The sequence below is a fragment of the Pseudochaenichthys georgianus genome, chromosome 10, assembly GCF_902827115.2.
Source record: "Pseudochaenichthys georgianus chromosome 10, fPseGeo1.2, whole genome shotgun sequence".
Classification (NCBI taxonomy): Eukaryota; Metazoa; Chordata; class Actinopteri; order Perciformes; family Channichthyidae; genus Pseudochaenichthys; species Pseudochaenichthys georgianus.
The window spans coordinates 27,719,242-27,744,710 of NC_047512.1; the positions used below are offsets into that span (position 1 = coordinate 27,719,242).

At 43.6% G+C, this 25,469-nt stretch overlaps 2 protein-coding genes across 3 annotated transcripts in view; one reads left to right on the top strand and one right to left on the bottom strand.

Moving 5' to 3' along the window:
- Window positions 1-68: 68 nt before the first annotated feature.
- Window positions 69-20,352, top strand: drd1a (dopamine receptor D1a). Its single transcript, XM_034092154.2, has 3 exons — window positions 69-131; window positions 4,081-4,453; window positions 16,976-20,352. The coding sequence occupies exon 3, from the start codon at window positions 17,341-17,343 to the stop codon at window positions 18,451-18,453; it is 1,113 nt and encodes a 370-aa protein (XP_033948045.1). The 5' UTR covers window positions 69-131; window positions 4,081-4,453; window positions 16,976-17,340; the 3' UTR covers window positions 18,454-20,352.
- A 1,677-nt stretch (window positions 20,353-22,029) lies between these two features.
- Window positions 22,030-25,469, bottom strand: part of LOC139434699 (uncharacterized) — a 30,266-nt gene continuing 26,826 nt past the window's right edge. Inside the window, exons 3-4 of one of the 2 annotated variants that reach the window (XM_071204651.1) lie at window positions 22,812-22,927; window positions 22,030-22,145 (exon numbers count right to left, since the gene is read on the bottom strand). In XM_071204651.1, the coding sequence (XP_071060752.1) occupies window positions 22,052-22,145; window positions 22,812-22,927 (210 nt within the window). In that variant the 3' untranslated portion in view covers window positions 22,030-22,051. The remainder of the gene's footprint in view (window positions 22,146-22,811; window positions 22,928-25,469) is intronic. The other variant, XR_011644020.1, reaches the window with a different exon arrangement.

Below are 25,469 nucleotides of genomic sequence, written 5' to 3' on the forward strand. Positions count from 1 at the left end.
ATCTGGTGACTGATTTACAAAACCAAATACTTGCTGTGACCCCTCCCTTTTGCTCACTGGCTTTGCTTTCTCCATTCAGGTTTAACTTGTCACTTGTATTCACTGGAGCTACTTGCTGCATTTTTATCAAAGTAAGTGACAGAGATGTTTCTAATATTGTGCGAGCCATCCTCCATTCTACCTGTATCTGTAACACGAAGGATTTCTTTGATTGTTTTATCATTTTCCTGGGTTTTCTCTGTGGTCCCAGTTCAAGAGAAAATGGATATATATTACTATACAGGCTTGCTTGATTTGGACCTATGATCATGAGCATATTAGCATGATGACACAGCCAAAGGTGTTCATTGTAGAATATATTGACGTTAGCAGAGGACACCCTCTTGTATATCATCACTATAATGTCCAGTCATAGCTCAGTTTCTGCATTATCAAAGGGATGATGTAGTTATTTGGTTACCTGAGGGCAAATATTATTTAACTCTTAAGTCTTAGTTAGGGGTGTCCAAACTACGACCCGCGCACCATTTTGAATCGGCCCTCAGCTAATTAAAAAAGCATAATGGAGTATGGCCCACAAAGAAACGTGTGCTTGTCTTGTTTTGTACTTCTTACATATGGATGAAAACAGATAGTACACAGTATTCATGTGTTAAGATTAAGAAGCCCACTTTTCAAACAATTCAGTCAATTCAAGTTGAAAACATTTTCTATCTATCTAAGTTGATAAGAAAAAAGCCTGATAACATATTTTCATAACACGCTTGAAATAAACCCTTTCTATTTCCTCTTAGATAATCACTCTGAGGCTCCTGTTGTAAGGAATGAGCTGCTAACAAAATAAATGAAACCCTAAGGAGAGCTGTGATGTAGGCTGTTGTTTTTCTTAAAGCATATTCAAGTATTAAGCATCATTTACCTACATTTGATTAATTGTGCTAACTTATGAGGCACTATACCTCATACCCCTTCGTATATTCTTTCTGTATGTGGCTCTCGGTGAAACAGTTCGGACAGCCCTGTCTTAAGTTAATGTGTTTCCTAAAGCAATCTCTGAAGCGGTGCAATGATTTACATACAAACAGTGTCAGCAAGTAAGCGACCTTGCATGCACTTTGTGACAGCGGTAGACAGGATGGCAAGGTGTAAAGCAACATACACATGAGTGACAAGCTTTAGGATAAATGAGATGGCGTGTTTTATCAACACGCCATCTCTCATGAGTTGACCAAAGTTATTCCCCGCGTGTAGTCAGCAGTCTCACTCACATTACATTCAGGTCCCAATCTGAGAAAAACACTCACACGTTTAACTTTCCATGACCCGCTACTTTGTGACATTGTAAGCAGAGCATCAGCTTTCCTTTGTGCATCTCTACTACGCACAAAGGCGCACTTGATGAAATATTTCCCATTTCCTCAGAAAGTCTAACCGCGAATCAGTGTGTGTCATCGCACCAGGTACAACGAAATTTAAAAAAGCAATCCTCGCAGTGCATTTCCACATAAAACGAATACATATATTATCTATATAAACATATACACATTAAACATGCTCACACATCCATACATGCCCGCACATTATTTAAATACAGTTTACAATATAAAAAAAACACAGGGATGATATTTTGCATCTCTGATGTCGATCATTAGTTAATACAACTATTAAAAAGTAGTGCAGTTGGAAGTTGTAACTGTTCAGTTCAGCGTTTGACGGTGTTCAGTTCTCGTATGGCTCTGGGGTAAAAACTGTTTTTGAGTCGGTTTGCTCTTGATTGAATTGACCTGTAGCGTCTACCGGAGGGCAGAAGAGCAAACAGGAAGTGTTAACACAGCATTTTCATTAAACCAAACTGCCGTTTCAAGCACTTTTTTGAGTTAAGTTACGTTTGTAGATCTTTTCTGAAATGTCTTTTCCTCCGTGCGACAATTGCCCTCTTGAACACTGATGTTCCCATCAATCTTCCCTCAAACTGACACCTGCACACTCATCTGATGCTTCATCAACTGATGGTGTTAGACAAAACCCACCAACTCACTTCCATGATGTAGTGGCAGACATGGCAACAGCATCTCACTATTACATACAGGATGAGTCATGACTTGCAGCTCAAAATATCTAAAAAGACAGTAAAGGTAACATCTTGCATCTTGGGATACCACGCTGGTCATCACAGCTCGATTACTAACTTATCTGACCTTATCCAGTCCAGGCTAATTTGATTCAATCATGAAGGTGGCTTGGGGAAAGGCCAAACTTTGGTCAAAACACTGTGAATTAGTAAAACTGGAAATGATTGAGACTGCACTTTCTGTATTTATACACGACCAGTAAAACGTTTTTTATTTCTTTAATTGTGTTCTACATTGTAGATTTATACTGAAGACATCAAAACTATAAAAGAACACACATGGAATGATCTAGTAAACAAAAAAGTGTTAAAAAAAGTGTTTCTTGGCCCAAACAATTCTCTTCTTCTTGTTGTTCAATTGGACCACGAAGGCCTGATTCACGCAGTCTCCTTGAACAGTGGATGTTGAGATTGTCTGCTACTTGAGCTCTGTGAGAATTGATGTGGGCTCTAATCTGAGGTGCTTTCATTTGCGGTTTCTGAGGCTGGTGACTCTGATGTATTTATCCTCTGCAGCAGAGGTAACTCTTGCTCTTCCTTTCCCGGGGGGGGGGGGGTTCCCGTGAGAGCCAGTTTTATCATAGCGTTTGGTGGTTTTTGCGACTGCACTTGAGGATACATTCAAAGTTCTTGACATTTTCCGGATCGACTGGCCTTCATCTCTTAAAGTGACGGTCGTTTCTCTTTACTGAGTTGAGTCGTTCTTGCCATAATATGGATTGCAACAGTAGTCAAATAGTGCTATCTAATGTGTACTAACCCTACCTCTGCACAACACAACTGATGGTCTCAAACACATTCAGAAGGCAAGACAATCCACAAATTGACTCCTGACAAGGCACACGTGTTCATTGAAACCATTCCAGGTGACGACCTCATGAAGCTGACTGAGAGAAGCCAAGATGTGCAAAGCTGTCCTCAAGGCAAAAGGGGGCTACTTTGAAGAATATAAAATAAAAATCATATTCTGGATTTTCTAACACTTTTTTGTTAACTAGATAATTCCATGTGTTCTTTTATAGTTTTGATGTCTTCAGTATTAATCTACAAGTAAAAAACTATTGAATGAGAGTTTTTTCTGAGTTTTGTTTCCAACTTTGCTGCAGAGCCGGCTCCCACCACACAACTCAAGTTTAAACCAAACACACACTAGAAACGTTTGGACACAGCAGAGCTTGCATAAAGCATGTGATGGCAAAAAGAATGGCCTGTGTGTCGCAGCTATATTCCTATGTTTTTAAATTGATTAATTTCAACAAAAATTCAGTTCTACTTTTACTGAATATATATTGCATTTCAATGATGTCACTTTTACCGCTACATGTATCGAGGATATGCAACATTTGCTCCGGTGCACATCGGTACATACACAAACACAGTAAGAGGAATTCAGTTGTAAAACCGGAGTAAATATGGAACTAATATAAAGCTATTTATAACAACTATTATATAATTAGAAATACAAATAAATATTTACAAGGAAATAAAAATATACAAACTATGAAGTACAACCAGACAAATACAGTGAATGTGCGAGGTTTACAGTATTAGGAATGGAACTTCACATGAAATGCGTTAATGTAATGAGACTATTAGGGGAGTTAGAGAGACAGCGTCAGAGCAGGTGGTCCAGGCTTTATTCATGAGGGAAGAAGCTGATGTAAAGAAAGAGGCGTACAGATTGATGGAGGGGGTGAGGATGGACCCAATGATGGCGGTGTAGAAGTTCAGCATCATCGTCTTTGGCAGGTTAAACCTGAGGTCATGGCCAATGATGGTTCCCAGGGAGCCGAAAGACTCCATTGGCTGGACTGGGTGGTCAGACGGGGAGATGGGGGCGGGTGGGCCTGCATTCTTACAGACATGTACAACCATTTCCAGTGTCTTTAGACAGTTAAGCTCTAAATTGTTATCAACCAAGTCACCAGATGATTATCTCCCATCTGTAGGCAGACCAGAGATGATCTGATGAGGGTGGTGTGGTCTTTGAACTTCAGGAGCTTTTCTGACTGGTGAGCGGAGGTGCAGCTGTTGGTGTACAGGGAGAAGAGCAGAGGGGAAAGAACGCAGCCTTGAGGGGAACCAGTGGTCCATGTCTAAGGGTCTGAGACGTGTATCCCCAGCTCCACGTGCTGCTTCCTGTCAGACAGGAAGTCTGTGATCCCCTGCAGGTGGAGTCGGGCACGTGCAGCGGAGATAACTTGTGATGTAGCAGAGCCGGGATTATTGTGTTGAATGCAGAGCTGAAGTCTACAAACAGGATCCCGGCGTAGGATCCTGCTGAGTCCAGGTGCTGGAGGATAAGTGGACTTCAGACACCCGGTATGTTCAAACATAAATGAAAAAAACCTATAAGATATTGTACATTGAATTGAGTTTCATCTGCCTGTGCCAACAACGTGACACCATGACATCACAGCAGGTAGAGTGGGGGATATCCCCACCCTCTGTCTGACAGATTGAAAATAGAAACCAAAAAGCACCATTGGAAAACAAATGAGTCAGCAGCATTACTAATTAACTGGACTTGTGAAACTATGAACTTCCCCGTTATTGATATTTACATTTCTGTGTAAACACACAGAAACTAAGGTGTTTGGAGAGATGGGGCAAATAAAGCAGAAGATTTCAGTTTTTTTCACTCTTCAAGAACGAGCTTCCCCTTACTCTAAGAATACTCTTTATTTTGCTGTCGATGGTGCTTCCTCTGGTCAAAGTGAAAGGCCTTTTTCTTAATTAAGTGAGCATGCTTACTTTGTAGACATTATCTGTAAGATGTGGTACATTTATGATAATTGCCATATGACCTCACGATATTGAAGGTAAACACAGTGCCTCCAGCACGACTGAATGAAAGAGGATGTTTGCTTCATGGCAGCCTCTTGAGAGAGTAAAAGAGTTACTTATGAGGTCACAGACCACTTCTCGATGTGACATCAGCAGATGCTGGGGTAGTCCAGTTGAAAAAAGTCCAGTTAAGATGATGATATACAGTTTTTCAGTCTGATAACATTGACCACTCCTGGACAAATAATAAAAAACCTTTACAGTATAGCACAACAACGGACAATAAGTTGTATTGTATGTAAACAGGGAAGTCACTGTTATATGTTCACACAGTTCTTAGATCCTTTCTAGTAACACTGTGCTACCTTGCAAAAGTGTGCAATGTAGCACAGTGTATATTTATACACTATTATCTTTTCCACAATGTCTTCTTGAAGAATGCAGTGAAACCAGATTGTGTCACTGCCTCACAACATATGTCCTGCGGTTCATTTAGTTCTGGTTAAAGACTGATATATGAATGTTTTGTTCATAAAAAAACAAATAAAGTTGAACACAGGTTTGTACATTGAAATGCAGTTTCAGTTCCTTTTTGCAGCCAGAGAGGAGGAACCTCTTGTTGTGGTGGAGGATGAGATCAGGTTTCTCATAACCTTTAAAATATGCAATTTACACATTGGAATACATTAAAAAAAAACATTATAATTTCCAAGTGGGTGTTAACTAAGACGTCAGTCATTTCCTTTTCCTCTCTGACCTCTGTGTATAAAAGGAATTGGCAGATACTTATCTCACATCATCACTCACACTTAAGACAACAAGAGAAGCTGTAAAAGGAAGAGAGAAAGACTGCACTAAGATGAAGGTCGTGTTTGCACTTGTTGTCCTGCTGCATCTCTGCCACAGTAAAGACAACAAGAAAGTGTACAAAGAGATTATAGACGGACTGAAGGAACTGGGCCCAGCCAACATCTCACAGGTGAGTTAAATGCATTTAAATGATCACACTACAGCTTATTTGCTTTGCTGTCATTTCTTGAGTGAAAATTATATGTTGAAGTGTAACGTGGTTTTATGAAATTGAAACCTATACATTTTAGCTAAACATACTAGATATACTTTATGTAAAAGTCCAAAATCTGGGCAAGAGTTGGAAATATTGGCTATAACTCCCTGTTCAGCACATCAGTTCCATGCTGCATATATTTTAAATTGCAACGTCTCTATATAAATGTAGTTCCATAGCACTTTAACATCCAATGATTAATAAACTAATCCATTTCTTTTCTGTCCTGATAGCAAACGGTGCTTGTTCCATTCATGGATATGAAAACAGACCAAGTAAGTGTTTCTTCTTTTCTGTCTCTGTTGCTCTTCTTGTAACATTGAGCTATGACACGTGCATAATATTTGACGCAATATCCTCACAAGGCCTCGTCATTTTGCTATTGCAGTCTTCCTGTGTGAGCTGCTATGTCAAAGAGCTGAAGAGACTTCTTGGCAATGTGACGGTGAATACATCGAACAAGCATATTATCCAAGGACTTCAGGCGAACCTGCAGATCCTGAATCTAGGGGTGAGCCAACATAAATATGATGCTGCGATTTTTTGACAGACACTGCAGTCTTACTGTTAACTTTGTGCATTCTGCAACAGAAAGATACAGATGAGAATGAACCCCTAACCGTCTCTGTTTCTCTTCCAGGTTCAACGCAATTGCACAATGATTCCGAGCCGAACGATTAAGCGGCATTTCAAACCATACATACGTTTCTTCATGAAACTTAACTCAAAGAAAAATTGAAGACTTCCTGTTTTATACAGGGCTGCCTCAGTTTTTACTGAATACAAAGTTATTTTAAATGAATGTATTAGATATATATTTTTATGCAGTTTCCAACTCAGAAATGTTCTACATTATTTATCAGTATTATTTATGTCCATTTATCTCAAAATGTATTTATTTATTTCAATACAACTGTTGATTCTCTGAAGACATTTCCATTGTGATATTCACAATGTGAAAATAACTTATTTCATTTCTGAAATGTTGTGCTGCTGTTGTCAAATAAATTAACTACTTTCATAATTCTGTCTCACTGAGTATTTGTAAAATCATACACTGCTATGTTTGAAGAGCCACATTGTCTGGATGCCAAAGATAAATGAATCACTGTCTCTTTCATCTATTCTTCTCGTCACGGGAGCAGTAAAACTCAACATGTTTGCATGCCAGCACGCAAATGGACTCACGTGAACCTACGAAGATCTGCATGACTGATACATACACACAGCTGTGTCCGTACTAGGGGTGTAACGGTTCACTGAAGTCACGGTTCGGTTCGTACCTCGGTTTGGGGGTCACGGTTCGGTACGGGTTCGGTACAACAAGGAAAAGCAAAAAAAAGTCCCAAATGCATAATTTTTTTTTGCTGTTATTTATTTTTAACAGTCGTGCAAGTTTTGGTATGAAAATAAGGAACTCTAACATTTGGAATCATTAACTGTATTACACAGTTAAAAACAAACCACAAACAGTAACACACACACACACACACACACACACACACACACACACACACACACACACACACACACACACACACACACACACACACACACACACACACACACACACACACACACACACACACACACACACACACACACACACACACACACACACACACACACACTCAGATGGCATATTATTTATAATGGCTGATGTCAAACTAAAAGGTTAAATAAGCTGTACAACTAAAAAGAATGTCTTGAAAATATTAAAATAAATAATAAGAAAGTGTTTCAATCACAATCAATAAAAGGTAATACAGAACTGTATAACATCTCCTGATGTCAAAATATAAAATAAATACAATGATAAATATAAAACAAAAATAAAATCCGTACCTTTAGGAGCAATGTCTAACATGTGCAATTAACTTGTGAGTGTGTGAGGCCATTATGCCTAAATAAAGGTACTCAAGCTTTACTCTATTTTCAAGTTTTTCTTCAAAAAGATTAGTTTGTCTACGTTGTCAGTAGTGAGGGCAGATCTGTTGGCGGTAACTATGTCACCTGCCGTCGAGAAAACCCTCTCGCTGGGGACTGAGACTGACTCGGATGTGATTGAGCATGTTACCACTAGCATACCGCACCGCTGTCGAACAACGCCGACACACCGTCCTCGTCCGATCCACAAATCGCACCCCATCATTATTGCAGTCCACAGGGAACCCGAAATGTTCCCACACAGCTGATTTAAAATGACTGAGGTTACCAACTGTAACCCAGCTTCTATGAGTAATGGCGCAGCCCTCTAAGGCTATCGCTATTGGGTAATCCCTCTGTGCCCCCGCGCAGCACTGAAACACTTGTAGTCCACGCCCACCCGCACGGTGGGCCGCACCCTCGGGCCTCCTTCCGGTATAAGTAGGAAGGAGGCCCGGCAATCAGCTCCCATACAATATAACTTTTCTTCAGCTATTCGCAGAGCCAGTGGGGCCCAGCGCTAAGAAGGCTGCGTCATTTACTCATAGAAGCTGGGTTACAGTAGGTAACCTCAGTTCTATTTCGTATATGGCTTCGCCCTCTAAGGCTATCGCTATTGGGTTAAGGGCGAAGCATGATGTAGTCTGCGCCCACTGGGTCCGCCCGGCACTAGAAGCACAGACACACCTGCTCAATAACACCCCCCTGCCTGTTGTGCCATGCGTAATGGCGCATCACCGTCCCTGGAACATAGCAAAACATGCCTATCTTCCCGACGGGGTGAAGGCTGGGAACAATACATACCGGCCGCTGTGAGAAAGTAGAGACGAAGGTCCCACCTTGCCCAGCGATCATCGAGGGGGAACAGCCGCTCTCTGCGTGTCAGACAGGTAGGAGAGCGCCCAGCTGGATCCCTGACGTCACTCACTCTGACCAGGCACTCTGTACGAAGTGTGTCAGAGTAAAAGGAACATCCCTCCTACAAGAGGGAAAAAGGGCCGCTCTCCGCGTGCCGAGAGGCAGGAGAGAGGCGCACAGCTGGCTCCCTGACGTCACTCACTCCGACAGGACACCCAGTACAGGGTGTGTCAGAGAGGAAAGGGAGACATCCCTCAAATAAAAATGAATACATGAACAGGGGGAAGACCAAGATGCAGCAGTGCAAATATCTTCCACTGACATTCCTCCGTGCAAAGCCGTGGAGGAGGAAATTCCTCTGGTGGAGTGCGCATTGATGTTCTCCGGGGGCTCCACCACAGAGGAGACATATGCCTGAGACACAGCCTCACACAGCCAGTGTGACAGCCGTTGTGCAGACAGAGGCTGCCCGATCGAGCGCTCTCTATAGTGCACAAACAGGCGCTGAGAACGGCACCAGGCCGCCGTGCGCACCACATAGCAGGACAGCGCGCACACAGGACAGAGGAGATGAGACGTGACTTCTTCCTCCGACCTGTAAGGAGGGGGGAATAAGCCAGCCAGGGTGATCACTCTTGACCTAAAAGAGTTGTGATGACCTTAGGCATGAAGCCGGGTTAGGGCGTAAAACAGCCCAGAACAGCAGCCGCCTGGCTGCGTTCAGAAGCTGCGCAGATCGTACTCCACCCTGGCGATTGAGGTAGGCTGCTTCCATAGCCGTGGCCTGTTGTCTGTGCGAATCAACACATGTTTGATTGTACAGCAACGGGGCGACTCCCCCGTTATTTTCCGAGATTTAGAAAAATAGCGGGAGTAAACCGCGCAAGACACTGTTCCTGGGATAACGGGAGTGTTTCTTGTATCCCATGGAACTGCTGGGGGGAGAGGCTTCTCTGTGATGTGCCGTAATGGTCGTCATGGTGACGAGCCATGCCATCGCCACCGCTGCCAGTGAGGCAAAAGGGCTGCGAGGGAGTTTCCACACGCTGCATTTCACTCCGTCTCTCATCATGAGGCGCGTACACGCCCAGAGGATGAGAGGTGTGTGTATGCTGTCCACACGAGGCGTTATAACGGTGCTAGTGGATTTATTATGACCGTGTGTAGGAGGCCTATCTGGGACAGAGGAATGCCGGGAGCTCTGCAGTTTATAAACCAATAGGTTAAAAACAGCAGGCTTCTGCAGCGAATGAACCACCTCTGGAGTGTCCCCCTGTTGGAAGAGACCCAAGGGGATCACCACGTGACCAGCTGACGCCAACGCCGAGCAGCTGCGTCACGGAGAGGGCTGTGTGGGTTGTGACACGCCGGAGGAGAGCTGTCAATTTCTCCACTTGCTGCCGCGAGAGCCGCGCTCTGCTGGCTGAGTTTAATTCTACTCCAGATAAACGTTTGTCTGAGAGGGAAGAGGACAGCTCTTCTTCCAATTTATTATGAAAACCAGGCTTTGACAGATGCGATACGAGATGTACCGTCTGTAAAGCGACTTCCTCCCTGGAGCGAGCCAGCAAATAGCAGGTCGTCCAGAGAAAACCACACTCTCATCCCTCCTCTGTGTAGTGGCTCCAGCCTTCTCTACACAAAAATGGGAGGAGCCAGGAAATATCCGAACGGCAGACGATTGTCTGGTCTGATATTCCCTGAAATGAGAAAACGCAGGAATTTCCTGTGTTTCGGGATGATGGGTACCTGGAAGTATGCATCCTTCAGGTGGAAGTGAACCAGTCGTCCTGGTGAACACATTCCAGCACCTGTTTGATCGTCAGCATGTGGAATACTGACAGATCGAGGATGTCTCATTGCCCCAGTCTTTTTCGGGATTAGAAAAATAACGGGAGTGAAAACCCCTGATTTTCCTCCCTTTGAGGAACCCTGGAAATATCCTCTTTCAACAGGAGTTCCAGCAGCTCGGATTGGAGCGCAAGACATAGCTTTTGGGAGGACAAGAGTGTTTCCTGTATCCCATTGAACTGTGGGGGGGAGAGGCGAACTGCAGGACACATCCTCTGCTGATCAGCCTGCTCATCCATCTGTCCATCAGACCCACGCGCTGCCACTCTGAGAAAACGTGCTCGAGATGTGTTTTTATGGTCGTCATGGTGACGAGCCACGCCAGAGCCCCTGCCACCGCTGCCTGTGAGGCAACCCAAGGTGAGCTTGGACCGAAAGGGCTGCGCGGGGGCCTCCACACGCTGCGTCTCACTCCGACTCTCATCATGAGGCGCGTACACGCTCAGGGGATGGATGGAGGTGTGTGCAGTGCTGCCCACATGAAGCGTTATAACGGCGTTCATGGGTTTATTAAGGCCGTGTGTACGAGGCGTATCTCGGACAGAGGAATGCTGCGAGCTCTGCAGGTTATTAATAGGGGTTAAAACCGGCAGGCTTCTGCAGCGAGCCCTGCTGTCTACTTAATCAACAGATTAGTGGCAGCCGCGAAAGGGCTGCGAGGAAGCCTCCACACGCTGCGTTTCACTCCGGCTGTCATCATGAGGCGTGTACACGCTCAGGGGATGAGTGGAGGTGTGCGCAGTGCTGTCCACATGAGGCGTTAAAACGGCGCTCATGGGTTATTATGACCGTGTGTAGGAGGCGTATCTCGGACAGAGGAATGCCGCGAGCTCCAATAGGTTAAAACCAGCAGGCTTCTGCAGGGAGCCCTGCTGTCTCAACAGATTAGTGGCAGCCGGCTTAATTACCGGCTCTGCTTCCTCGGAGCCTCTCGCAGAGCAGACCAGGAGCGGGGGAGCCTCACTCCCCTTTGACACGCCGCCGGGAGACCCTGTCTCTGGGGTGGCGGGGGAGCGGAGACGTGGGACGGAGCCCCTGCAGCCGCCGAAGGGCGAGTCTGACGCCGAGGCGGTTGCTGTGGGCGTCTCTCTGCTTGCGGCCTCCTGTGGCCGGCGTAGACGCCGCAGCTGCTGCGGGCGTTGATGCCGCTGTGGCAGCTCAGCCGGCTGGAGCCAGCTGCACATGCTGGCGAATGTTGTCCACCTGTTCCGCGGCCGTCTTCATGGACTCCACCATGGCGTGGAACTGGGGTCCGAGCATTGGAGCGTCCAGTAGCACTTTTCTGGCCGTCTCCGTAACAGACGCCTACTTCAGCCCGAGGTGGCGCTGGATCTGTGTCACACACGCGGAAATCCTCGCCTGGGAGACAGCGACGGACGCGCACAGAATGAGCGCCGTGCTGGCCGCCTTGCTGATTTCCTCTGCCTCGGTGGTGGACCGCTCTACCAGTGTCCCCACCGAGTTTGAGAGCTGCGCGATGTTATTCACCGCCGCGCTGTGGTGACGGAGAGGGGGAAAGCATGTTCGGCCGCCAAGCTGGCACCCTGACTCCTGCCCGGCACTCGGCCCCAGGGACACGAGGCCCCGTCCAAGGGCTCGTAAGCCTGGACGGGCCAATCGTCCTCCTCAGTCACAGCAGCAAGAGCGTCCGCTCTCCGCTTCCCGTCGCCCGAGGGGAGACGAGCGCAGTATGTGCATACCTGCTGGTTTAGAGCCGCGTACGCGTGCTCTAAACCAGCAGGTATGCACATACTGCTTTTATCTCTGCTGCTCATAACTCATTATGAACCCAGAGCCACATGAGGGACAATCACGGACGCAGTTGTCCTGATGAATCTCAATTGCTGTGCTTCAGTAACTGTGCTGGTTTGTTGAAGAAAAGAGGGAGCAGATTGCCGGGCCCCCTTCCTACTTATACCGGAAGGAGGCCCGAGGGTGTGGCCCACCTAGCGGGTGGGCGTGGACTACAAGTTTTCAGTGCTGCGCGGGGGCGCAGAGGGATAACCCAATAGCGATAGCCTTAGAGGGCGAAGCCATATACGAAATAGAAGCAGGTGGGTCTTCTAGCTCCTGTGTGTTGTGTGAACTCGCCATAGCTACTAACTTTTCTTCTTCATGTATTGTGTTCGTTTTGTTGTGTTTTGTTCTTGTTCTTCATTTGTTATTTACGGGTGGCTGGCTTTTAGGCACAATACCGCCCCCTGGATTATATATAGTGTAATACTGCCCTGAGTGACAGACTTGTTTCCCACTCGTAAAAAAAAGGCGTATTCGCCGTGTGACTGCATGTGCCGAACTGTGACGTCCGAACTGTGACGTCCGAACCGTGACGGTACGGGACGAATACGGATACCGTTACACCCCTAGTCCGTACACATGCATGCACACACACAAAGGAAGTAGCAAAAAGAGCTGAGGTTCTCAAACATTTCTGTCCCTAAAACACCCCGCTCTGCCCTCAGCTGTCTTACTCATCACTCCTGGGTGTTTTGTGGATGGCTGTTTACCTGTCATCCCTCATCAGACAAAAAAACGCTCAGAAATATTTTCATGACTTTATTGCTGCAGCAGGGGGGATCTTAAAGATGTTTGAGCAGAGGTCTCCATAAGAGCGTGTGGTGATTGACACACTGTTTGAAAAGCATCTGCAGTCAAGGGTTCAATTATCTGTTATTTCAAATCCATATGTCTATAAAGTCATTCACACTCATTACATTGTTTGAAAACAATTCAGAGGATATACACTAGCAGCCTCTGTGAATGGTTACCTTTGTCACACAGGTTATAAGAGCGACAGCTGCACCTTTGAACAGAGAAGTACCAGAGCAGAAGGCAGGTGGAGAGAGACGCTCTGAAGTAGACCCAAAATGCACCTCAGCTTGCCCGTCTGTCCCTGGACTCACCTCTGACCTTTGAACTCTCTAACCTGTCCCACTGCTGTACCTTTGATGTCCTAACAGCAAGGCAGCACTACCAAAAAGACCTGGGAGCAGGAAAGAACGGCCCATATGTTTAAGAGAGAATGACAACAAAGAGCACATGGTCATAAATAGAGGAAGAGAATGACACTGATATTTAAATAATTCACAGAACTTAAGCCTATTTTTTAAGTTAAACGTAAAGGGAAATATTTTGTGTAATGTGCCCAATGTGCCGAGAGTGAGATAAGAAGCAGGTTTCCGTCTGTCCAGGCTGTAGCGAGAAGTGGGATAATGTTAAGCGATTGGAAACAGCGGTTCAAATTGCAAAAAGGAAAATATATTTTTCCAAAATGTCGAGCTAAGTGCTCTTTCAGAAGATTTCCCATCTAGCTTTCCTCTCTGTTTGTGTTGACAGCGTTGAGTTTCCTGCTCTGCTCAATACACTTTTCAGTGTAAAGCATAGAATTATATCATTATCCCTTTTTATTTATATATGCATATTCTGTTTTGTGAGGGTTTATAATTTAAAAGACTAAAAGGTGTATATGATCCAAGACTGAAATATATTCCTTTTACAATCACAAATTACAAAAAATAACCCATGAGAAGCTCGGTGCAGAAAATAAGTAATAAGTATTTTTGCTTAAATGAAATCCCTTTTACCTAATATCAGTTGATTATCAAAATAAATAAGAATTTATTTTTGACTTCCTCTATTCCTTTATTTCTTTGGGATTCATAATTGAAAAGCTACATCTCAACTGAATACAAAAACAAGCATTCATGGCTTTTTCATAATTTCATAACACAAAAATATCTATTATCATATTAAAGAAAGATATGGTACATTTTGTTTAACAAATTATGTTCTTCCTTATTTTATCCTCAATCCTTTTACTCCCATGGCTTTATCCCATCTATTTAACGTCCTATAGTGTGGATGCTTGTGAAGGAAAAGGGTAAAAGCTGTTTCTTCTCCTCCTGTCAGAACTACTCACATCACTGTAAGGTGACAGCTGGCATGTCACGATTGTTTCCGCATCCCATGATGCTCTGCGTGGAAGATACCAGCTTGAACCGAGTAAAACTGTGGGCTGTCATCATCAGACGGAAATGATGACTGCAGCTGACAATGGTCTAAAACACATGAAAGCACATGAAAACCTTGCCACAGGTCAATGAAGAATATTGGCTTCTGATCAAATCCTCTGTCTGGTTATAAATCTGTTTTATGTCAAATCTCCATTCAATATAATGCTGCACAGGAGGGTTTATATCCCTGCAGCCTGATATCCCTCTGTAGGCACAATTGTTCTCTTCCTCCATTAGGTGGCCTCAGCGACCCACTGGCCATGCATGTTTGGCCCTTGTCCAGGCCCGGTTCCAGAACAAAATGACTCAGGGTGCATCTGAGATTAGAGAGGGTGCAGTGGTAAAGTGCTATTTTTATAAGTGGGGAGTGGACCTAACACCCTAGGGGGTCCTCATCTCCTCTAGGAGGGTCCTCACCTCCTCTAGGGGGGTCCGGGGGCATGCTCCCCCGGGAAGATTTTTTTTTTTTTTTAAATATTGAAGTTAAAAGCATCAATCTGATGCACTTTGAGAGCAACATGAAGAGATCTATGGATCTATGTGCTCTTTGCTTGATTCATGCCTTCCCAGTCCCTTATCACGTAGCCTATAAGAGCATGGCGCCAGTTGTTGTAGCCAGTTGTGGTGAAGGCATCTGACTTACTTGAACCGAAATATCTACATGCATTGCAGAAGATGGCATCTTTTTTACATGAATATTCCAGCCATTCTTCTCTGTTTTGAAACCATGAGCTGCAAAATGAGCGCCTCACCCCGCTGTACAGGCGAGTTGGGCACTTTTTGAAATATACCTGGGCAGGCTCTGTTTTGCCGAGGTCCTCTGGCACTTGCGGGCCGCTGAGGGGTGGCGGTGTTTGGGGCAACGAAGACGGCTGCGGCTGCTCTGCCTCCGTGGGCGAGGCGGGCAAAGCCGGCGAGTCGGGCGTTAGTGTCCACGACAGTGGCCGCAGGTAACGTAATGTCCCCATGATCTGAACTGTTATTACCTGCAGTAGATGCAGTGTTACTGCTGGTTGTTTTAACCATTTTCTGATGTCCATCACTGACACTGATAGCTTTGTAAGAACCTTGCAGATGACGAACGCGCAGCGGCACAGGTCACACGCACCTGACATAATAACGTTACTTACCGTTTAAATTGACCAAATAAATGCAGCAATGTTATTTAACCACAATTACAACTAAATTCTTCTTCTTAATATTCTTATTCTTATTATTACTACTACTACTATTATTATTATTATATATGTAATATTTGTCACTTTTTTTTTTTCACTTTTCATTTTTCAAATGAGGGTGCATAACGACTCAACTGAGGGTGCAATGCACCCTTATGCACCCCCGTAGAACAGGGCCTGCCCTTGTCCCTAATTTTTATAACCTGCATCTTAATTTAATTAAACTACACCACAGTGCAGATTAAACTGGGTCAATTGAATTGAATTGAGATGAAGCCTGTTGATAACAGCTAGGTGTATTCAGCACCATGCTGTTTTAAGCCTCTAAACTCTGCCACTCAAGAGCCTGCAATGTGGCACATGACAAGTCCCTCCTGTGTCGTGGTGCATATAGGCAGTACAGTGGATTTAATCACCGAGGGGCCCGAAGTCGCATGCTCTCATTCACTTTGTCTTGAATGGGACAACGTCAGCGCGCCGGAGTGAGGCTGTGCCGCGCGGCGCACAGACAGAGACCCGCAGCAGAGCGAGCAGGGGCTGCGGGAGGACGCAGCGAGAGAGGGGACGGCTGAGTGACAACTACAGTTGTGTGTGGTGTATTTTATAACAGTCAGCGATGTGGAGGCCATCGAGGATATTATCGGACTCTTATCTAGTTTGTTTTTGTCGGACATGAAGACTGGGTGCCCTTTTGGATTGACTTTACGCTGTTAAATTCTCATGGAGGCGACGGGACGTTTATTTTGAAATGTGAAAATCAAGCTACAGCTTGCTGCGACCCCATGAGTATAGAGGTGAGAAAATCGTTATTGTTGTCATGCATGTAGGGAGGTGTGACTATTTGGTAATCACGCCTTCAACAACAATGCTTGCATGGGAAACTCCATTTTTATTCCGTTTGAAATCTGATCATTGGCAAAGCAACACACATCACATTTCCTTTATGACACACACACACACACACACACACACACACACACACACGCGCACACACACACACACACACACACACACACACACACACACACACACACACACACACACACACACACACACAATATTATATCAATAAGAAAAAACTAAATAAAGTATTTTAACCAATTTGCTTTTATTTAAATTAATGCAATACATCCAATCTTGTATAATTCCTTTCTTCAATCCGCAGGGCTGCTGATGACTTTAATTAGTGCGACAGAGGCTACCTAAAGTGTGGGATCTACAAACTCCAAGACAAAGAAAGAAGAGCCAATAGCGGTCATTATCAAGGAACTAAGTTAACACAACCTCTTCAGTTCTGCAGCTCGAATAATGTCAAATCTAATTTATAAAGTCAGTGGGCTAATGTCCTGCCAAGAGCATGTTTGCCTCAAACATGTCAGCCCTCTTCATACATTTGGAAGACACAGTGATGGAGATTGTTTGCAAAGCTGTTGCACAGAAGCCTCACAGTTTTTAATCCTGTGGTTATAATGTACGACCCTTCAGCATGACTTAATAAACAAGCTCTCCCCAACCCTCGAATGTTCAGGGATGGATCTCATGAACCTTACAACTGTCATCGATAACGGGTTTTTGGACGAGGCTCCGTCGAGCCGCGTCCTGACTGGCTGTTTCCTCTCGTTGCTCATCCTTACCACCTTGCTGGGAAACATTCTTGTTTGTGCCGCCGTCATCAAGTTTCGACATCTACGATTGAAGGTCACCAACTTTTTTGTGATCTCGCTGGCCGTGTCAGACCTCTTGGTTGCCATCTTGGTGATGCCGTGGAAGGCAGTGACGGAGATCGCCGGATTCTGGCCATTTGGCTCTTTTTGTGACACCTGGGTTGCATTTGACATCATGTGCTCCACCGCGTCCATTTTGAACCTTTGCGTGATAAGCCTGGACCGCTACTGGGCCATCTCCAACCCCTTCCGCTATGAGAGGAAGATGACACCCAGGATGGCCTATGTGATGATCAGTGTGGCCTGGACGCTATCTGTGCTCATTTCCTTTATCCCGGTGCAGCTCAACTGGCACAAGGCCCAAACTAAATCTTACGCCCCTGACACAGAGTCCTCCTCAGACTTCAATGATACATCTTACCACAGACCAGAGAACTGTGACTCCAGCCTGAACAGAACCTATGCCATATCCACCTCCTTCATAAGCTTTTACATCCCCGTGGCCATCATGGTGGCCACCTACACCCAGATATACCGCATTGCCCACAGACAAATCAGGCGGATCTCTGCCTTGGAGCGAGCGGCCGAAAGTGCCAAGAACAGACATGACAGCATGGGTGGAGGCTCCAGCATGTCAGAGTCCGAGAGCTCCTTCAAGATGACGTTCAAGAGGGAGACCAAAGTGCTGAAGACTCTGTCGGTGATCATGGGGGTGTTTGTGTGCTGCTGGCTTCCGTTCTTTATACTCAACTGCATGGTGCCCTTCTGTGAGCAGTCAAGCGGAGGGGAGGCTTTCCCCTGCATCAGCCCCACCACGTTTGACGTGTTTGTGTGGTTCGGCTGGGCTAATTCCTCCCTCAACCCCATCATCTATGCCTTCAACGCAGATTTCCGAAAGGCCTTCTCCATCCTGCTGGGCTGCCATAGACTGTATCCAGGAGGCCACAACATAGAGACGGTCAGTCTAAACAAGAAATGACTCATGACTCTCTCACAGCACTGACTCATCCTTAATGCTACGAGTCCGAGCGTTCCTGTGCAGGCCGGTCTGATGGACTTCAAACGAGGACACTGCCCTTTGTGCTGAGTGTGACTGAAGAACACAGCGACCCAACATGTACCTGTGTCTGCATTATGCCAGTGGCCCGTCCATGTGCCGACGGTCAGAGTGAGCTCGCCGTGCTCACCGTGGTCGCTGCACTGTCTTCAAGGGGGGAGACGCTCCTGAAAGGGGGTTTTGGGGGATTGAGATTAAGACTCTTCGCTGTTGTGCCAGGAAGCTGGGAGCGCCCACGCCCCCTGTTAAAGATAATCCAGTGACTGGGCAGCAGCACACTCCCTAATGCTGTCAGACACGGCTCTCTTCAATACCATCACACACGTACACAAACACAAACACTGTCAAAATACGCTCCTCCAAATTCAGTGTAAATGCAGCACCCAGCCTGCACTCTACGACAAATTACATGACAGCACACGGAAATACTGTTACTCATTAAGTTAGCATCCCGCACTCTGCAAGGAGTCCAGTGGAAAAAGCGTCAAACGAAATGAGGTTCTAACTAGATGAGCGTGTAGGTAGAGGGTGACATGTGACTAAAGATTACAGCACGAATGAAAGCATCAGAGTTTACATACAACTCCATCCATTAACGATGAGGAGTTGACACTATTGATGGAAGTGTTTAATTTTGAAACTGATCTCATTGCTGATACTGCTTCACACTTGACATCTTATCCAACTCTTGATATAACTTTAAATCAAATTTACTCAACAGACACCTCATAAATTATTTGTTTTACTGCTTGAGAGTGTTTTATGGATGTCCCATATTACTTTGTGTGCCCTCCTAAAGGTGTTGCTCGACTTGTGGTGTCCTTGACTTCTATGCTTACTTAGCAGCTGATAAATAATTGCTAGTAACTGAATTATGTTTGGATAAATCACTTTCAATTAGCTCTTCAAAGTAATAAAAAAACATGGGTGTTGTATTTATAGGTTCGGCCATCATTCCTATCAGTTATGATGACAGTGTAGTCCCTAAAGTATTTTCTGACATATTTGAACATTGATATGATCATTATACAGCAGCAGCCAGTCTATCAGACCAGGCTTATTTAAACAACTATATTTGGAGATAAAATGTAAATGATGATGAGATGTATAATGTCACTGATAATCCTTGATCACACAATGTCTGTATTCATTGTTTCCTTATTTGTGAGCTGAGGGCTTGTTTGAAATGTTATGGTCTGAATATCTGAGTGGAAGTGTCTTTTATCTCGTCATTTCTATTTTTGTTTAGCAATGTCCAGGTGTTTCCAAATCTCAGCAGTTAAAGAAATGGTAATCTGGGATCAACATCCATTAACTTGACACAGAGGAACCTGGTGTGTTTAACTAAAACTTGGTCACACTTTGGATAATTCAAACGAGTATCATGAGTAAATTAGAGACCTTAAGAGATTCTGGTGGTATAATCGGTCTTAATCCCTGAAATGTTGAACTTTTCCCTTACCTCATTAACTACAATATTATCATGACATAAAGATATTATGGATGAATCTTTTCAAGACCAAAGAAAGAGACTCTGAAGTATTGAGTAAGCATTGTATGTTGGACTGTGAAGAACAGGATGTATTGCCATCATCATCATCATCATCATCATCATCATCATCATCATCATCATCATCATCATCATCATCATCATCATCAACAGTTACCTCTTATTTGATGTAAAGTATTTATTTTTGTATGTGCTAAATGGCGTCATCACGTACCTATGGTGAGCATTGATGACACAAACAAAGCTGTAGGTGGTTGTACTTGGCTAAAATCTTTTTAGAAGTTGTTATAGAGGTCTGACAAATAAATACTGTATTATGTTACATTCATAACAGTTGTGAAGTGTCTGCTTTAGCATCTCAATGCCATGAGTCATGAACCACTGTCAATAAATAGTAACCGTCAACAGATTTATTAGAAGGATTTATTTTATGAAATTAAGTTAATGCTCATTAGAATCATGTATGTTTTGATTATAATTATTGATGTATTAATCAGCTTGTAAAGAACACATTTTAATTACTTTATTTACTGCTGGGCATCATGTGAATTTAATCCAGGTTTCACTAAAGTCTTATTTAAGTGTTGATTATATATATTTATTGTAGTTAATCAATATCTGCAAAGTAACTAAAGGTACTACGTAAATGTAGTGGAGTAAAAGTACAATATTGACCTCTGAAATGTAGTGGATTAGAATTACAAAGTAGCATACAATGGAAATCATTGTACTTAAGTACAGTACTTGAGTAAATGTACTTAGTTACTTTACACCACTGCACAAAAACGCACACAGAGTTCTCCTCTTAAGCCCAGTTTCTCTGGGCCCCAGACTGTCCTTGCCTCTGTGAAACCTCCTCAAGCGTGCCACGGGAAGAAGCAGCAATTAATTTGACTGACATCATTCAGAGTGATGGCTGAGGTGGCGACAAGACAGTGTGTATGTTTATGTGTAGTGCAGCAGCAGCAGCAGCGCTATTATCATCTGCTCCAGCGCCCAACCCGCACTCCCCTGCAATGTCACCCGCACTTTGCAATGACACACAATTTGTTTTATTTTGCTGTCCTTTGGATGCAATGGAGCTCTTGAGATTTTCACATCAATTCTGTCTTTTTAGATTGGCACATCAGAGAAGAGATGTAAGACATGGCAACATCAGATGATGCTAATGACTGGCTCTGGGGAAATGACTTACGGAGACAGGGAGGGAGGAAGAAAGGGGCAAAGAGAGAGACAGGGAGTCTTATGTAACTATCAAGCAATGGTTACTTAAAAAGGATGCTCTGTAAATATCACATAAGTCCCACCAAAGTCAGACTGCTGTCACATCCATAATGAAGTTTCCTCTGTGGTCACATGCCGTTTGCTTATAGCCACACCTGGCCACGTGAAAGTACATCTTTAATGTCCTTAACGATGTATTTGTCACCCTTTCTAAATGTAATTAAAGAGTTTGCAATAATCTGTATTACTCTCTATTAAATATGTATTATTCACAACTGCTGGAGCTATCATAATTGCACTCGAACCTAATGCATTTTTAATACTGACACGAAACCAAGATAAGCATAATTAAGAGTGAGCGTGTTGGTGACTCCATCCAAAGAGTGTCAACACAGTAACATGCTGACAGAAGTGAACACACTTTGCATTTGAAAAATGTTGTTGCTCTGTTTGTCCCTATCTGGTCTCCTTTTTTGGGGTAAACAGATGCTCTATATTCATTTAACTGATGGAGAAATTAGACATCAACAAGCACACATCAGGCCACGTCTGCACTCACTCCTCTCGAGGAAATGTGTTCATCTTTGTACACCACAGCATTCATTTAAAAAGTATTAAACAAATGTCACCCTGCGCTTCAGAAATAGACACGGGATCGCACAAGTTTTGACTTTTAGTGTGGGTCCTTTGTGGCAAACCCCTTCATTGCTCTCCCTAGTTTACTCCTACTCTTCATTTCTCTTTCTTATCAAACCCCTCTGCTCTCTTCCTTCACCCTCGCTCTGTTTACTGTTTGTGCTGCGGGCAGCTGGAAGTGCCGTGTTGCCATTCGTCACTCCAACTGGCTCCAGCGGAGAGGACAGGACCCCTGACCCCACCACTGGGAAAGGAGCAAAGGAACGAGGGGATGTAGGGAATAACAGAGAGGGCAGAGTTATCACTGAGGACACGGAGTGAGCGCACAACAATATCCATAGCAGATTAAAGGGAAAACAACAACCTGCAAGGGTAGAAACCCATCCTCTAATATGTTTGGTGTTTTCGTAAGGTCAGTGGAGAGCACCTTCGAATCTAGCTGTAACATCTCCTAAAGAGATGAATTTATGTTGCAGGTGAAACAATTAAACAAATAGATAAGACAATTCTTTTTTGTATATCAAGTAGTCTGAAATGTCATGTTTAAATATGCAGATAATAATAATAAATGTGTTCTATTTTGAATACATTTCAAGAATATAAACCTGTACATTTGATACATCCAGGTTTAATATACTTGTTTCATAGCGTTGACGTATTAGAGTCTAATTGTGTAACCACATTGTATCACTCCATTTATAACAAAGTACTGTCAACAGCAAACTATTTAGCTGTTTTTAGAAATAATATGTTAAAGGCTATGAATGATACATGAACAAACCAATTTGTAATAACAATTAGAATATAGGGAATTCCATTTGGAAAGTTTGTTGTATGTAAGTTCTACTGAAGATTAAGATTTCCTCCTCCGAGTATGAGAGCAAAAATAATTGACTTACATTTGACTTACATTATTTTAATCTCCATCAAATCATGGTGTGACACTTCACGGTCTGTCTTGATGCATCTGCATCTATTATGTTGCTTCTCCTGTTTAATCAGATGTTCCTTTAATTTGTCACCCATCTGTAAGTGACAAGAAGTGAGAGAGAATGAGAGCAAGAGGATATGAAGACCATTGCATCATCCTCATTAATCCACTTATCTAACTACCTTGTTCACTTCTTCTTTATATTTATAGGTGTCTGTTCCGCTGACACATTTCAGAGTAGTTGACCTAGGTCTTAAATTCCCAGGCTAAATTCGGCCTGATCAAATCCTCTGGAGCAGTGGTTCCCAACATTTTTTCCCAAGAGCCCCCCCAAATGACTCCTGTTGGAAGTTGCGCCCCCCCCCCCCCCCCCGCACACACACAAGGGGGGTAAACAGCGGTAATTAAAGTTTCAAAGTCTCAAAAAAGCTACAACTACTGTCACAAACTGGATGAATGTGAAGTATTTTGTTAAAGGAGGATGAAAGCGTAATTAAGGAGCACTATTGGAGTGACTTTGATGGTTATTGGACTCAGGATTCATTCATTTGGATTCCCGCTGTATGAAGAAATTAAAGGACGGCGCAAGTGGAAACAATTCACAAAGGGATTAAACTGTTTAAAACACATGCTCAAAGTAAACCGGATGTTGCCGATGTGTTTATGTGGATTCAAAATAATTTGTAATAATCTACAAAATGGAGGAGACCGATCTGATTGGAGCAACTGTGACAAATAATCCAACTGAAACCGGCATGGACAATGACTATGTTTTAAAAATGCGTTTATCCAGACAAGGTTTGGAGACTTTATGGGCAGAAGAAACATTTATATTAAAGAAAGAATTATACATTTCTGTCTTTTTATGCCTTTAATAGCTACTAACTTGAATTTTTATTCAAATTAATTAGTCAATTCTTTTTTATATTTTATTGTAATGTAGAGACAAGGCTTTTGGTGACAATCATGTATTGCCTTACAATTATATGTAAACAAAAAAAAAGTAAAAAAAAAAGTCTAAATATGATATTTAATAATAATAATAATTCCTTACATTTATTATAGCGCTTTTCCAGATGCTCAAAGCGCTTTACAAATACACATTACACATATCATACATGCAATGGTCATGTACTGTGGACAATACCCACAGGTGCAAGTTCAGGTGAAGTGTCTTGCCCAAGGACACACCGGCTTTACAGACGCAGCAGCGGCGGGTTTCACCCCTTGATCTGATGATCATTGCACAGCGCACTGCGCCACACCGTCCATCTTCACGCCTCAGAGTCATCGAGGCGCTTTTACAAGTACACATTGGTATCAATTTCGCCTCAAATCATCTGAGGCCTGGCGCCCCCCCCTGCGATCTTTGGCGCGCCCCCCTTCCACAGGTTGGGAACCACTGCTCTGGAGAAATCAAGACAGATTTGAGGAATATGCTGGATAATAATTGCTCATATATCGGTCTCATCTCTGACCTATCACACATTGGTATAGTGGTAGAGTAGAAAACATCACTTAAGCATGTTAAATAAGCAAAGTCATTGAGAGCTGATCCAATTATACAAAGAATAATAAGCCGGGTGGAAACGAGGCTGGCTTATGAATGGTGTTTTGTCCACCAATGGGGTGATGTCCACTCCAGCCACAGTGTGCGGCTTAGCAGGAGAGAGGTGCTGCTCTGAGTGGAGATCAAGTTGTTAATGATGCCAATGCTCCTGCTGGTAGGATGCCCTGTGGGTTAATCGTGACCACGAAAAGGCTAATCAGCTAGCTTGTAGGGAAAAGCAGATGAGTCTTATCTCTGTAAGAGCACAACATTAGCGCCAGGAAGTGACACAGTTAGAACAACAGAGTGATTACTGATAACTATGCAGGGAAAATAAGAGATAGCCGTCTCTTCCACCTGGACTTAAGATAGGAGATGGCTGCCGAATGTCTGGCCTGAGTAACCAGTGCTGACCATGAGCTGATTGACACTGGTGCCAGCCAGAGCATGTGTGCCAATGCTATTGAAACTCACAATTGTTAGTCAATTGAGTGCAGTAATATATTTATCAATATAATCATTCTTATTTCATTTTACGAAATCAAATTCATTAGATGTGGGTTTCATTTATTTAATGTTGTGTAGGTCTTTAATCCCAAAAAGATTCACATAATAAAAATATAAGAGGCAGAAAAGAGCAGGAAATCTCCATATTCAAGAGAAATAGAAAACAGATTTCTGCAAAGTAATCAATCAATTGTCGATTTCTTGTTGCAGCTCGGGTGATGGTTTTTAAACAAATGCTGCTTAGGAAACACTATGCATCCTTAAAGGGATAACTTGCACCGTTGATAGTAATGGTAATGTGTCGCACTTGAACAATTTCAATTTTAGAACGGAAAGCCCACATGCGTTGGTGATTGATGCCATTGAATAAAAATGTGTTTTAAGTGTGCTGCTGGTAGACGTGAGCCTCCCACAATGCATTGCACAAAGGAAATGGAGGAGATTATTCAGGTCCAGCCTGTCTCTGCTTTCAATAATGAATATGAACAATAATATTTATTTGTATTGCTTCACATAGACATTTCACAGAAAATGTATACTGAATCACACAGAATTCAGATACCAGTAAAAGACATAAAAAC